Source organism: Cyrtonyx montezumae, unplaced genomic scaffold, assembly GCF_038088225.1.
Source record: "Cyrtonyx montezumae isolate F1298 unplaced genomic scaffold, pur_monq_1.0 scaffold_16, whole genome shotgun sequence".
Taxonomy (NCBI): domain Eukaryota; kingdom Metazoa; phylum Chordata; class Aves; order Galliformes; family Odontophoridae; genus Cyrtonyx; species Cyrtonyx montezumae.
This window is the reverse complement of record NW_027071892.1, coordinates 6,599,229-6,613,053: the sequence shown is the minus strand read 5'-3', so window position 1 is coordinate 6,613,053 and position 13,825 is coordinate 6,599,229. Positions and strand designations below refer to the sequence as shown.

Genomic DNA, 13,825 nt, shown 5'->3' with positions numbered 1-13,825 from the left:
AGCCCAGGGATCCAGCCTGTCCAGATCCCTCTGTAGGGCCTCACTACCTCCAGGCAGATCGATGCTTCCCCCCAACATGATGTCATCTGCAGACTTACTGAGGGTGCACTCAATGCCCTCATCCAGGCCATCAATAAAGACATTAGACAGAACAAGCCCCAAAACTGATTCCTGAGGACCATCATTTGTGACTGGTTGCCAGCTGGGTATAACTCCATTCACCACCACTCTCTGGGCCTGGCCCTCCTGCCAGCTCTTTACCCAGCAAAGTGTAAGGGGTTAACTAGAACTGGAGCTGAACTGTCTGACACTGTGTGACATGTGGGGGGCTGGGGATGGGCAAGAGAAGGAGGAAGGGCCCAGCATGCAGCACCAGCCACCTCCTGCAGCAAGCAGCCTGAGTCTCAGCGGATCTCCACCACCCTCCCTCCCAAGCTCTTGTCAACAAGGTCACTCACGTGTGTAAAAGGGTGTAGGATGGCCTTTAGCTGCAAACAGCTCTAGATCAAAGTGCAGTCTACATCTGGTTAATTACCCTCATTTTTGCCATGGAAGAAGTACAGCACAAAGTTGTACAACCAAACGAGTGCTGTTCCTCCCCTGGCTTTCTGTAGATGTTCTGCAGCAGTCTCTGTGCCTTCTTGACAGATAAAACGTGCCTGTGGAATAGGGATTTGGAGATGTGTGGATGGCATCTGCTTGGCAGTGGCCACCTACTGTGATCTCTGGTCCATGCTGTAATCTGAAAACCATTGTGCTGCGCTGTGGTTTCCTGGGGGCCGTTTCTTTGGGGAGGTGAAGCCCCCTGGTATGTCTGCTGAGCAGCAGATGCAGCACTCATTTTCTCCAAGGATGTCTGCAGGTGAAGGAAGCTGATAGAAAACAGAAAAAAACTCCACTGTTGTAGCAGACGTGCACACATGCCTACGTGCACTGTTCCCATATTTACAGGTATATCCCCATGTACATGGTGTGTGACTGCCTCCCTCCCCATTGTCCTTACCATGCATTCCTTGCATGGGGAAGTGGGAGCCCAGAGGGTGCAGTCATAAATGCATACCCAGACTTTCTCTACAGTGGCTCATAAATGGTTGCTTTTGCTTCTCTCAAAGCAGCACTTACAGACACGAGACACAATGCTGTGCTGGCCAGCCAGCTCTGCATCCCCTTCACAGCCCTTATCCACAGTACTGAACTTCAGCCAGCTCAGGATAGAGCTCCTCTGACCCTTTGTGATGGCAGGGTGCTCTAGCAGGGCTGCACTGACAGCAGGGTGAGTCGGAACTGCACGAGGACAAAGGCACAAAGCTAATGCTTCAGAGGCTGTGGCAGCCTAAGGGCTAAATGGGTTATCTGCAGAGAAAGCCCGGAGACCCCAACTGCTGGTGGTACAGAGCTGCTGCACCCCCTTGTCTGGACAAGAGGGCATCAGGGAAGGCTGAAAGACTTTCACTGCTGTAGGACTATGCATGAGCCAAGGAAGTTTCTTTCTGGTCACCACAGCACAAGATTTGCCTGTTTCTTTCAACTCTTTTAGTTTGAGGTAAACATTTAGAAGTATAAAAATAATTCAGGCATTTTGTATATGTATGTGTATGTGTGTGTATACACCTGTATATGTACCCACACATGCATATATACACTGGAATACTGCAGGTCCTGGAGGAAGAGGGAGCTGGACAGCTGGTCTGCCACCTGCAGACACAAGCCCACTCCTGGTGGTGGTGGCTCTGCCACTGTAGCTGTGCCTGGGAGCATCAGAAATCTGCTTCCATCTCTGTGCAGTCGTTCAATTCAATGTTGGTGTAATTTTGGAGACGTCTGAAAAGCAACAAACAAAGTAAAATGAAAGATCAGTTACTCTGCTCTTTTACAGAAAGCTGAGAATGATTGTTCCATCTCCCCTCCTGTGTCTGGGCACCAGGCACTCACTCTTCATCTCAGCTTTGTACTTGAAATGAAGAGGCTGGATGAACAGCCTTCAGTCACTGACTTGAGTCTGTTAGCATTTTGGGGAAAAATGAGGCAGAACGCCTACCATCATCTGGCACAAGTCGACTTTAAACCACTCTGATTTCTGAAGGAGATTCCCTAAACCTGACTGACAGTACATTTTTACACTCCCTTGTAAAATACTTCCTGAGTTTTCCATCCCTCAAATGTGACTTAAGAACTTCTCTCTCTTCTAACACTTGCACCCTAGCCAATGATAAAAGAAGATCACAGAATCTTCATGGAAATAAATCACCTGAGTTGGTTAAATAACCCATCCACTAACACTACTTCTGACCAGTTGAGTGCTAAGCAGCCTGCTAACAATGCTGGGGCCATTGAGTAAATGTTTAAAGCAGTGCCATCACGTGAAAGCTGTCTTAAGACTATTCTCAACCATCCATCACTTCAGCCTTCCACGCATGGTTTTATCACTGATTACCTTATGGTCATTTTCTCACCTTTTGATGTAGTGCAATGCCAGGCCCACCAGCACAAGCACGAGCAGCAGAGCTCCCACGACAAACAGAGCGATCTCCCAGCCGCGGGGGGAGGCTGGGGGTGTGAAGGCAGAGATGGGGTGTTGCAGTCAGGACCCTGCCCACCACGGGGTGCCAGCTCCAGCCCCCTCTTCCACCTGCCTGCAAACACCTCCCAGTACTCTAGCTCCAGCTGTCTTCAAGCAGCCAGCTTTGAGACTTCTTGAATGGAGCTACCCCAGCCCCACAGGTGGATGCAGGCACCCAAACTTCCTGGGACACCAAGATGGCAAAGTGACTGCCACGTCACCCCTTACACCGGAGGAGCCAGCCATCGTTACCTCTCTCCCAATCACCCATCAGTGTCAGAAGACAGCTCGTATAAGCAGCAGCACCAGGTGTGCCTTGCTTGCACTGGATGCAGGTCCCCATGCCCAGCTCTGCTTCCACTCACAGCTGCTCTGTGATGACACCGGTGTGCTCCTTTGGGCGATACACTCGGGGCTGGTTTCCAGCATTCTCCCATCCACAGAGAACTGGTAGGGGCTGGCTAGGAGGTCCTGGCGCCAGCTCTCCATGAACTGCTTCTGCACTGGCAGTGGAGCACGCATCTGGCCCGAGATCTTCACCAGGGAGTCTGCACATGTCATGTTCAGCTCTGTAGAGAAGCACCAGCATGCCTTGAGCAGGGGGAACATACCTGCTGCATGGGAACACCTCAGTCCTGCTCCAGAAACCCCTTCCTGCCCCCACGCCCTCTTCACCCTCTGAAATAATGCTGCAGGGCACTGCAATTCATAACATAACCTGAGCACATGATCAACCTTTTTGTTTTTCTCAGTTACAAAATGGACCAGGAGTTGTCCTCCCAATCCATTAAAATCCTTTGCACTATGCTTCACAAATTCATAATCTTTACCCATCGGTCAGAACTGTCTGTAACTGTTAAAAGGAACAAAGAGGTGTTCATAGACTCATACAATCATGGAATGGCTTGAATTGGAAGGGACCCCAAGGATCATCAAGTTTCAACCCCCCTGCCACAGGCAGGGTTGCTAACCACTAGACCAAGTATTAGGTCCGATTGACCAGGATCCCATCCAACATGACAGAAATCAAACAGTGTTTGGGCAAGGGAGGGCTGACAGCCAGCATGACTGCAAAACCCTCATTTCCTTCAAGTTCAGCCAATAAATAGGAAATTGTTCTTTCTGCCCTTGAGCAGTGATAGGGCTTTAGGATAAGACTTCCAGAAGTGACTTGTTGCTCCAGGTACTGCAAATAAACACAGGAGCCTGACTGAGAAAGGGTTGAGAACCAAAGTTCTCTTTGCAGGTTTAGGATATTCAGTTTGTCTCACAGACACCTGAGGGCATCCTTTACAAAGTCCTTCTGAGGCAGCTTTGCCCCTGTTCCTGTCCTAAATCATAACCAACATGAGCAACTCAGTGGGGAGATCACAGTTGCCATCCCAGGCTGTCTGGCTCAGAAGCCCTGCACAAGAGACAAGGACCATTTCTAAAAGTGTGTGACACCCCTGCTAGGGGTAACGAGGCCCATCTCCTCTGGGCTGGGGCTGGCTAATTCTGGCTTCAGAACTGGCCCTCAGATCTGACCTACAGAAGAATGTGTGGCTTTGAGATGCTTTGGCTAACCTGGAAACTCCCATTCGTTGGTCCCTCAAGGCTGCCCTTCCCCTGTAAGCAGCCCATGGTGGATCCTCTCAGCACAAGTAGTCTGTGGGTTGGGCTGAGAAGGGACTGGCCACCAAGCAATGAGCCCTCCTGGCCCTCCTGAGGAGTGGGGACACAGCCCTGTGGTGCCCAGTGGAGCAGCTGAGAGGGGCACGCTGCAAACCAGGGAGGTGGAGGGAAGCACCAACCTTGCAGGTAGAGCTCAGAGACACCGCAGGAGCAATTCTCCTGCAGGGAGCTCACCAAGGCCTTTCTCAAGCTTTCCAGCATCCTCCCGTGGTTCAAGATCCATGCTGAGCAGTCTGTGGAAAGAGAAGAACAGAACTTGCGGCCTGAGTGCAGCTTGGCCCCAGTGATTACCTCCCCACCACATTCCCCTTGCTAAATGCTCAGCTTCCCATCTGAGCTCAGGAGTGAAGCTCAGCAGGACATGGATATGGTGGGACCTTGAGCAAGAGGTGCAGCCTCAAATGAAATGTGCAGCTACCTTCACAAGCATGCACCAAAATCACGAGTAAGGCTGCCTGCTTGGGATGGTGGTGTGTTTTCCATCACATCGACACCACAGGGAAAGTTCCTGCCAGCCCCCCACCTCCCATAAGCAGCCACAGCCCACACCACGCTGCTCCCACATGCCAGTGGGGGCATGCAGCGCTGCTTACTGGGTTTCAGGAAGCACAGGTCCAGACTCACGGTGAAGGAATCCTGGGAACAGTTGTTCTGCAGACCAGGAGTAGGCTCTGAGATGGCAAACTGCAGCTCTGTGCTGGCATCGCCGGAGGGGCAGCGGCTCAAGGACACGGGCCTGTCCCTGGAAAAGGAGTCTAAGCTCAACATCTGTCTTAGAGGCTCCAACCACAAATTCCCTCAGTGTTCCCAATCCTGACACTGCCAGGGATGACAGCTTGCTGGAGCTGAAATCAGCCTTTTCAAGTCTACCACAGCTGACCTCATCAGCTGGAGAGGACTTGGGCTTGGCAACAGCAACCCTATTTAGTGGGACAGGTTTCTGGAGGAGGTCTTTCAGTGCAATGTTTCAACCAGCCTGAAGCTGTAGATCTTGATTTTCTGAGAAAAGTGCACTCCTATGACTGCACTTGGTTCATGTGTGCTCCCAGGGGCAGGTTGCCAAGACAGAACCTCCATCCCAGCCACTGTGACAGTGGAGCAGAGGACCTGCAGAGGACAGGTTTAACTAAAAGAGCTGATTTTGTGAAAAGGAGAAACTCTACTAGCTCTCCTACCAAGAGGAAGTTTCAGCCCCATTCCTTGTTAAGCAATGTTCACCTGGCAGTGAAAGAGATGTCCTACGCTGAAGTAGGAGCATTTTCCATTGCAATACACTGCCCAGCTCTCTGTTTTCCATCTCAAGGCTGGTGAATACACCTGGCTGCACAGGATGCAAAACAAGGCAGCAAGTTTGGGGACATGCCAGCCGAGGCTCTGGGAACCAAGAACCCAGAGATATCTTCCAGAGAGATGGCCTCACCTGTCATCCCCACAGGGCACAGCATACAGTGGGCCAAGGAAGTCCAAGGGTCCTCCCACTGTGCTCGGCCTGCACGTGAACACCACAGCATCCACTAGGTTCTCTGATGTTGCTTTCATGACACCAGGAATCAAACTGGTGCTGTACAGAGCAATAGCGCTGGAGCCTTCACTAGCAGCAGAAATGTCCTCGAACGTCAGCTCTGTTCTACCTAGAAATGTCAGGGGTGAACACCTTGACAGTGGGCCCACTTCATGGTGTCCACAGCCTACCCCATTGTGCCCACTGCCTGCCTTACCACTCCCACTGCCCAGCAGTAGCAGCCCCGATTCCCCAAGGCTGCCTCTCAGTGGGATGCTGTGTTGTACTCTGCCCTCCTGGCCCTCGAAGATGAGCAGGATGAGCCCTGCCAGGCTGGCCCCTGGCTGCCCTTCCAGCTCCACGAAGCGTATGGTCCCGCTGCCCACCAGGCCCAGCTCATTGATGTGGATGGCAGGTGGGGATGGTGCGGAGGGGCCACTGCAGGCGTTCTCCCTGAGCGGTGTCATCATAGTCACCTGCAGGAGATACAAGAGCTGCTGCCATCTGCCCTGGTTAGGCCTGAAGGAGATGCAGCCATTCTGCTTCCCACCACTCCTCCGTGCTGGCCTGACCCCAGCAGACATTGACAGTGCAGCAGCACAGCCCTCCCTTAACCAGCTTCTGCACTCTGCCAGCATTGCCTCGTGGGCCCTATTTGATGCTGAAATTTAGAAAGGAACAACGGGAACAAATTAAAAATGAATCTTGCCGGTGGACAAGGAGGGTCCTTCACACGTTGTCCTGTGGGAAACTGGGTGTCAGGGATGTGCAGTGCTGTGCCACACACCACAGAGATGGCACCAAGCAAGTGGGGCTGAAGAAGTGGCTCAGGGTAACTGAAGGCCCCTGGATGCTGCCCACAAACAGACCCCCAGGTTTTGGGGATGTTGGCACGTGAGCTGCCCTGGGGATCTCCTGGTTTTGAGGCATGGGGTGTGAAGCTGCTACCTGGCCAAAAAGAGGCACACAGATGAGGGCAGGTGAGAGCAGCAGCAGCTCGTTAGGGGGAATGGCTCAGCAGAACATCCCACTTTCACAAATCAAGGACACACTGAATCGTGACCATTGCTTTCTCAGTGACCACAGATGGAGAGCAAGATTCTGCCATCAACCCACCTGGAAGCTGCTCTGCAGTCTAGCACTCAGGCTGTGGCAGCGACTCAGAGATTCATCCTCAGTGCTGTGTGAATCGTTCTCATACAAGATGCCCTGCCCTGGTACCAGCACCTTGAGCAGCTGCTCTGCCTTCTCTGACACTCGGGCTGTATACACCACGGCGTCCACCAGCCCCTCAGCAGTCACAGCCATGTTCAGCACATAGCGCATGCCTCTGCTGTAGTAGAGAGCCACAGCATCTGCCCCATTCTGGATGGTGTTGGGGGGCAGCCTGATCATGGGTGCTGGGTGCACAGCACTGCTTCCCACCAGGAAGAAACCCAGCTCGTCTGTGTGGTGTCCAGACAGCTCCAACACCCGGTAGGCCCGTCCAGTTTTGCCATTGTAGAGGACCAACCAGTATCCCTGGAGGTCAAAGGATGTCTGTCCAATGTAGAAGAGTTCTATGTACTCCGTGTCCTCTCTTCCCCCTGGGTTGTCTGGGTTCACCTCATTGATGAGTAGCTTGCCTGATTGCCTAGAGGGCTCTGGTGTTCCTTGTGGTATCTCTGATGGGGCACCTAGGAAAGCAAAAATGTCATGAATGGAACGTGGGCCTATGCACAGCACCCTGGGCAAGGAACACAGCTCTGCACATTGTTCTGCTGGAGTCTGACCACATTCAGCAGAAGACTGGGGATGCTGGCCCAGCACCACAACATACACATTTCTTCTCTTGCACCAACGCACAGAGATCCTCATGGGCCTTCACAGTGTCCACTGGGAGCCAGGCTGTGCCAGCCCTACACGAGTCTGATGCCCCATAAGCGACGGGATCTGCCCCTCACAACACACCAGCTTATGTTGGTGCCCCTTACACACAGAGGAACCAGAGGAGAGTAAAGAAAAACACCTCCCTGGCTTCTCACAGCTTGTTTGCATATGGACACCAGTAAAATAAAGGAGCTGAACATATTTTTGACCCTGGGAGAGCTAGACCCACAGGCCCACCCTCAAACACAGCATTCCCCAACACACAAGACTGATGACCAGTACCTGGGGTCATGTCTGGCTCAGGGACATCCTTGAAGCAGGAGCTTTCTGCTGTGATATTTGTTCCATCAAAACTCATAGCCCTGGGGCTCTCCAGGAAGGTCTGGAAGGTGAGCAGCAGGCTGCTCAGCTGGGCTTCTGACTTCGCAGTGAGCAGGGTGGTGAACACAAGTCCCAGGTCCTGGCAGGCTGCCTTTGGATCTGCCAAGGCAAGCAGAGCTCTGTCTCAGTGCCACCACATCTCTAAAGATGCACTTACTTCTGAAAGGGACACAGAGCTCGTCAGTTCCTCATCTATGTCCACTACCCCCTGGTCAGACAGACACAAAAGAAGGGTTTGGTGGGGCAGCTTTTACCACCAGTGCAATGCTGGGAGCCTGGCAGCTCGTGTCTGGGACCAGATGACACAGCTCACCCACAGATGTCCTCATTCTTTTTGGAAGGCTTGCAGCCCCAGCAGCAGATAAAATGATCTTTTTGGGGTCTCTATACATGCTGAGCTGAAATTGTTGCTGACAATGCATGCTCCTCATCTTCATGCACCTACATGTGCCCATCCCATTTGTGCACTAATGTAGCAGGAACATCAGATAAACAACACAGATCAGTAAGTCCACTCGTGTTTCTGCCACAATTTGGCTTAGTTTGTATGAATCACAAGGCCAGCTAGGCAACAATCTCCTAGCTGGGATGTCAGCCCTGTTGCCACATCAAGAAAAGGGAAGATGTGGCACTTAGGGACTTGGTTCAGTGGGCATGGTGGTGATGGGCTGACAGTTGGACTAGATGATCTTAGTGGTCTTTTCCAACCTTAATGATTCTATGATTCTATAATCTGACTGCAAATGCTCAAGGTTTGCAAATCAGCACTGATGTGTGCTGGCTGCCAGAGCTGCAGATGGAGCACAGTGCAGAACAGCACCACACTCTGCTCAACTCTCAACACTTTCATGATCAGAACCAAGTTCAGATTAGCTGAGATCCAAGCCAGGAGGATGCAGTCCAGCAGGGAACCCAGTGCTAAAAATCAAAAGCAGATGAGCATTAAGTACTGACAGCACCTGGACTGCTCCACTCCTGACTGCCTCACCTTTGAAGTAGGCTGGAAAAACTCCACAGCTGCAGGATTGGTCAAGGGCCTGGACCAGAGTCACCAGGATCTCTTCTGACTTTGGGAGCCACTCCTGGCAATCTAGGAAACAAAAAGCTAACTGTTACCCAGCTACTGCTACCTCAAGCAAAGCTCCAGCTCATTCTGGGGCAGCAACTCAGCTCCTGTTCATCATTTGGAAAGCACAAAAGGCCACACTTCACCCCAGGGGTGGGAGTGAAGAGTAGAAAGTTTCAGCCTAGAAAGAGTGGCCACAAATAACAATACTGCAGAGGACAGTCAGAAGCCCTGGTTGCATTTCCTTTCGTGTACTTACGTGCACCCCAAAACAACCCAGGGGGGATATTCTAGATATCTTGGCCTTTGGGCACATGCTCTGGTCCTTTGGAGGTCCAGCCTACAGAAGCAGAGGTAACTATCACCCACCTGCTACACGAAGGCAAAAGGAAACTGTCTGACTAAAGCGTCTGCTGGGGCAATCATTGACCCTGCCAGGGGTGGGTCTGCTGAAGATATAGGACAAGGAGTCCCGAGTCACTGAGCAGCAGTTGCACTGGCTCATGGACACATCTCCCAGCTGGTGCCTGAAAGAGACAGATGCAGAATGAGACAGAACACAACCTGACAGCCAAAGACCTGGGTGCTCGTCACACACCACTCACATCTGCTTGTACCAGACAGGGAAAATTCTCACCAGAGGGTGAAGTATTCTCCTTTCTTGGGATCTAGAGACATCCCACCCTCATCAGTACCTCCTTGTCTGAAAAAAAAGCCCAAGAGCTCCCTAAGCCTTAAAAGAGAAGAGCATGGGCCTCGTCAGCACCCTTTAACTCTTTTTTATCTCTTTTTAAGTCTTTTTTTTTGCCTTATCTGGACACAAGTAAGTTAGTACAGAGGCACTTGTGCTCAGGCTGTGAGCACTGGGAAGGGCAGTGGCGTACAATTAGGGAAACCAGAAAGGCAGAACTTGTGGGTGAAATGTTTAGGCAGGAACCTCAGCTCAAAGAAAAGGAGATGAAGCCCCACTATGAGGAGCTGCACAGAACAGAGCTCCTCAGGGAAGGCTGTAGCCTCCTATCAGGCTGCGTGAAAAATCAGTCCCCCTCTGTTCATAATACTGCTGGTACCCTTCAAGTACTTGAAGGATGCAATGAGGTGTCCCTGGAGCTTTCTCTTCCCGAGGCTGCACAGTCCCATCTCTTCAGCCTTATTCCATAGGAGAGGTGCTCCAATCTCTGAACATCCTTGTGCCTTCCTTTGGAGCAGCATCCCGTGTTGGGTGCCCCACACCTGGATGCAGCACTGCAGGTGGGACTGCACAATCCCCTCCCTGCCCACTGTCCCCACTCTGGTGATGCAGTCCAGGATACAGTTGGCCTTCCAGGCTGTGAATGCACACTGCTGCACTCCCAGACTATCCCAGATGTACACACATCTGGGATTGCCCCAACCCAAGTGCAACACCCCACACTGGGCCTTGCTGAGCCTCATTAGGTTCTCATGTACCCACTCCTGGATCCTGTTCACGTGCCTCTGGATGCTGTCCCTCCTTTCTGTTGTGTCAGCTGCACCTCTCTGCTTGGTGTCATCAATGAACGTGCATAACCACAAGAAGACACTGTCCTAAAGGTAGCACTCATCTTCCAGCCCTGCCCTGCCTGGGGCCTGAGTGGGGATGTCAAGAACCCACCGCCTCAGGTGGGATGCAATGTGATCCAAGGTGCCATCAGCTCTCTCATTTGCACAGGGCAGTGGGGACCCAGCTGGGGACAGATGTACCCACACCCCCAACCTCCCCAGGTGGCCTCCACCTCCTGGCAGTCAGTGCCACTCTCAGGAGGGCTGAGGATATGGGCAGGGCTGACCTCAGCCAGCGAGGAACGCTGTGACAGCAAACTCTCCTCCCAGCCATCTCACCTCACGCTCCTGTAGGCAGGTCTGCCTGGTGTCAGGGTGTCCAGCAGCTCAGGGCTCAGTCCCTCTGTGCTTGTATAGACGAAAGCATCCAGCAGGCCAGCTGCTGGCAGTGCCCTCCCTGGGACAAAGCTGCTGCTGTTGCCTCTGTAGAGAGCAATGGCGCTGGGGCCATCCCTGAGGACAGGACGAGTGGAGTTCTCTGGGAATGGCAAGTCCACTGCACACCACCATGGAAAAGAACAAGGACAGCACATCAGACACACAAGAGACATCAGACACACCTTTCTGCTCCCTGATATTTCCCACGTTCTCATAGCCCAAATTTCGCTGGTTACGGCAGCTCTGCAGGCTGGAGGCGGCTGGAGGGGCACCCTGAGCAGTGCCCGTTCTGCTGTGCAGGTGCTGCAGGCAGAGAAGCTGCTCCAGGTGTGAGCAGGGGAACAGGGAAACGGATGCAGAAGTGATGTTGCTAATTTTAATTCACTGAGGATGCCTGCAAAATGAACTAAGATTTAAGGTAGCTGTTATTCTGACAATACACAAAAATATTTAAAAACAGAAATATTTGGTTCTAGCGTTTCACTAACAATCCTTGTTGCTCACAAACACACGTGCTCTACATATATACACGTACTCAGCAAAGGTCCAGCATACCAGCAGACAGAATTAAGGCTGCAGTTTGATGGAGTTTCCCTATTTCCTTCCCTGTATGTACTGTTCCCTATGCCCCCAGCCATTTCCCTAGCAGCCAGCGAGAGCTGCTGAGGACAGCAAGACACAGAACCCTTCACTCACCCCTCCACCCTCCCTCTGATGCAGCTCCACAATGTATGGGCACCAATGCACCATGGAGCTGCTGCAGCGAGGACACACCTTGGTCGGACTGCTGCAGCTTCCCCCTTCCTGCACAGCACTCTCCTGAGCTTTGCTTGGCACTGTGGAACGTCCCATCTGCTGACTCCAACACAGCCCTGCTCTGTGTCCTCCATGAATTGCAAATGGGAACCAGATTTGTGAGTGACGAACGGCGCTGACTCACAAATTGTGAGTCGGAGAATTGCACAAGGCATCTGCAGAGTCAGCAACCCTGGCTGCAACATCTCCTTTTGAGTGCCCAGAATAATGAGACGTTTCCTCCACCTCCTCCTCTGGTGGCCTGGGAGCACTGAGAGGAAGGGACGAGTGGGAACTGCGCTGGCAGATGGTGCAGAGAGAGCACAGCCCCTGCGTCCGAGGAGAGCCCTGCACTAGCCATCCTTCCTGACCTTCTCTGAATCTCTCCCATCCTAATACATCCTTTATAAGTTCAAGACATTGTACCAAAGAAGACAAGATGCCAGCAAGTAATGGATTTACACAGTGGCTCCGAGGCAGCCACTGACATGCAGCCCTTACCTGGGATTTTGCTTTGTGCTGGGCCAATTAGAAGAAGTCCATCCAACGAGGTTTTGCCATAAACATCCATGGTGAAATAAATGTCTTTGGTCCGACCATCAATCAGCACCAGGATGATGTCCCTCAGCACGGTGGAATGGGGGCCCTGAAGCTCAATAAACTCAAAATCTTCAAAAGGAGAGGCAGGGTGGACCTCACTGATGAGGACAGTGGATGCGTTCAGCTGAGGAGTCAGGACACAGTGGTTATCTGTGCCTGGGGTAGGCACAGCCACTTGGAAGAACCACTGAGCATCTGCCCCACGGCACCTTTCGATTGACTCGTCCATAGACCTGAAGGTGGAGTCCTCCAGCAAAGCATCTCTGCCGGGGGTCAGTACCCTGACCAACGTATCCGCTCTGTCCGTCTTCTTTGTCTTATGGACCAAGGCATCCACCAGCCCTTTACCCGTGACGCTCATGCCTTCCTTGTAGTTCCCTTTTCCATAATACACAGCGATCGCATCAGGGCCGTTCTGGATAGTGTTCTTAGGAATAATTATTGCAGGGTTCACAGAAGCAGAGCCAATGAGAAAGAAGCCTTGGCTGTTGGTAGCCTTGCCCTGGAGGTTCAGTACTCTATAGGCTTGGTTTCCATTGCCATTGTAGAAAACCAGGTAGTAGCCATCCAAACGGGTTGTTTGACCACTGGTGTGATAGAGCTCCACAAACTCTGAAGTGTCCTCTCCTGGGGTGTCAGCATTGATTTCGTTAATCAAGAGGGTATGTTCTGTTTTCTGGTCCCTGGGGTTTTTTATGGGATTCTGGGCAGCAGCCTTGGGAAACCAGATGTACATGAGCCCCATCAGTCCAACCAGCCAGACGTCTCCCATGATGGCAGCTGAGATTTGCTTCAGCTCAGACCTAGAGGAGAAGGGGACTGTCCTTCTGACAGCCACAACAGCACAGAAGGAAACTGCTGCTGGGCCAGCGCGGGGCACCAGGACGATACTTCTGGATGCTTCACAAAGCAAGGCAGCAGTCCCACAAAAATCAGACTGAGAAGAGAATGGTTTGAACAAGGATTTCCCAGCTCAGCTCCTTTAGCAGCCACGGGGAGAGGGGAGGGGGAGGGGGGAGAAAAGAAAAAATCTAATTAGGAATCACAGCAACACACCAGTGCGATTTAATGGCGTAAAAGCCCCACACCCGTGGGCATCTCGAGTTTTTCCTTTTTCATCAGAGGTTTGTCAAGATTCATAGCAGTGACTGCAGTGGGACAGAGTCCGTTCAGTCTCCAAAGCCCTGAGCATTTAGCACTGTTTGCAGTCAGTACTAACAGCTTACTCCATGGGAATTGACACGGTGTGGCACTAGAGACGATGGTCTCTTCCCCCCCAGGCACGGGTCTCTCCAAAAGCCCCGTTACCATCCCGCTGGCAGCCTCGGTGCTTCCCGGCGTCCAAAGAGATGGAAGCTGAACTCACCCCCACAGCCGCCCCATTTCCACGTTCTCCTCCATTTCACTTAAAAGACGGAGA

General features: G+C 52.2%; 2 protein-coding genes across 2 annotated transcripts in view; one reads left to right on the top strand and one right to left on the bottom strand.

The window, feature by feature from the left end:
* CYTH3 (cytohesin 3) overlaps positions 1-13,825 on the top strand; it is a 425,983-nt gene that overhangs the window by 324,114 nt on the left and 88,044 nt on the right. The window lies entirely within an intron of this gene.
* On the bottom strand, positions 1,435-13,229 carry LOC136046137 (uncharacterized). The gene is made up of 13 exons (XM_065732507.1): positions 12,307-13,229; positions 10,912-11,128; positions 9,421-9,578; positions 8,974-9,075; positions 7,887-8,084; positions 6,852-7,411; positions 5,953-6,211; positions 5,655-5,865; positions 4,828-4,970; positions 4,354-4,467; positions 2,928-3,129; positions 2,454-2,555; positions 1,435-1,821 (listed from the first exon to the last, which is right to left on the bottom strand). The coding sequence occupies exons 1-13, from the start codon at positions 13,175-13,177 to the stop codon at positions 1,758-1,760; spliced, it is 3,201 nt and encodes a 1,066-aa protein (XP_065588579.1). The 5' UTR covers positions 13,178-13,229; the 3' UTR covers positions 1,435-1,757.

Excerpts from the sequence above, each read along its gene's own strand:
- LOC136046137 (XM_065732507.1), bottom strand. The coding sequence starts at position 13,177 with ATGGGAGACGTCTGGCTGGTTGGACTGATGGGGCTCATGTACATCTGG. Across the intron at positions 11,129-12,306 it reads AGCACAAAGCAAAATCCCAG|TGGACTTGCCATTCCCAGAG; the intron begins GTAAGGGCTGCA and ends GGTGGTGTGCAG. Across the intron at positions 3,130-4,353 it reads CTCTGAGCTCTACCTGCAAG|AGCTGAACATGACATGTGCA; the intron begins GTTGGTGCTTCC and ends GCTTCTCTACAG.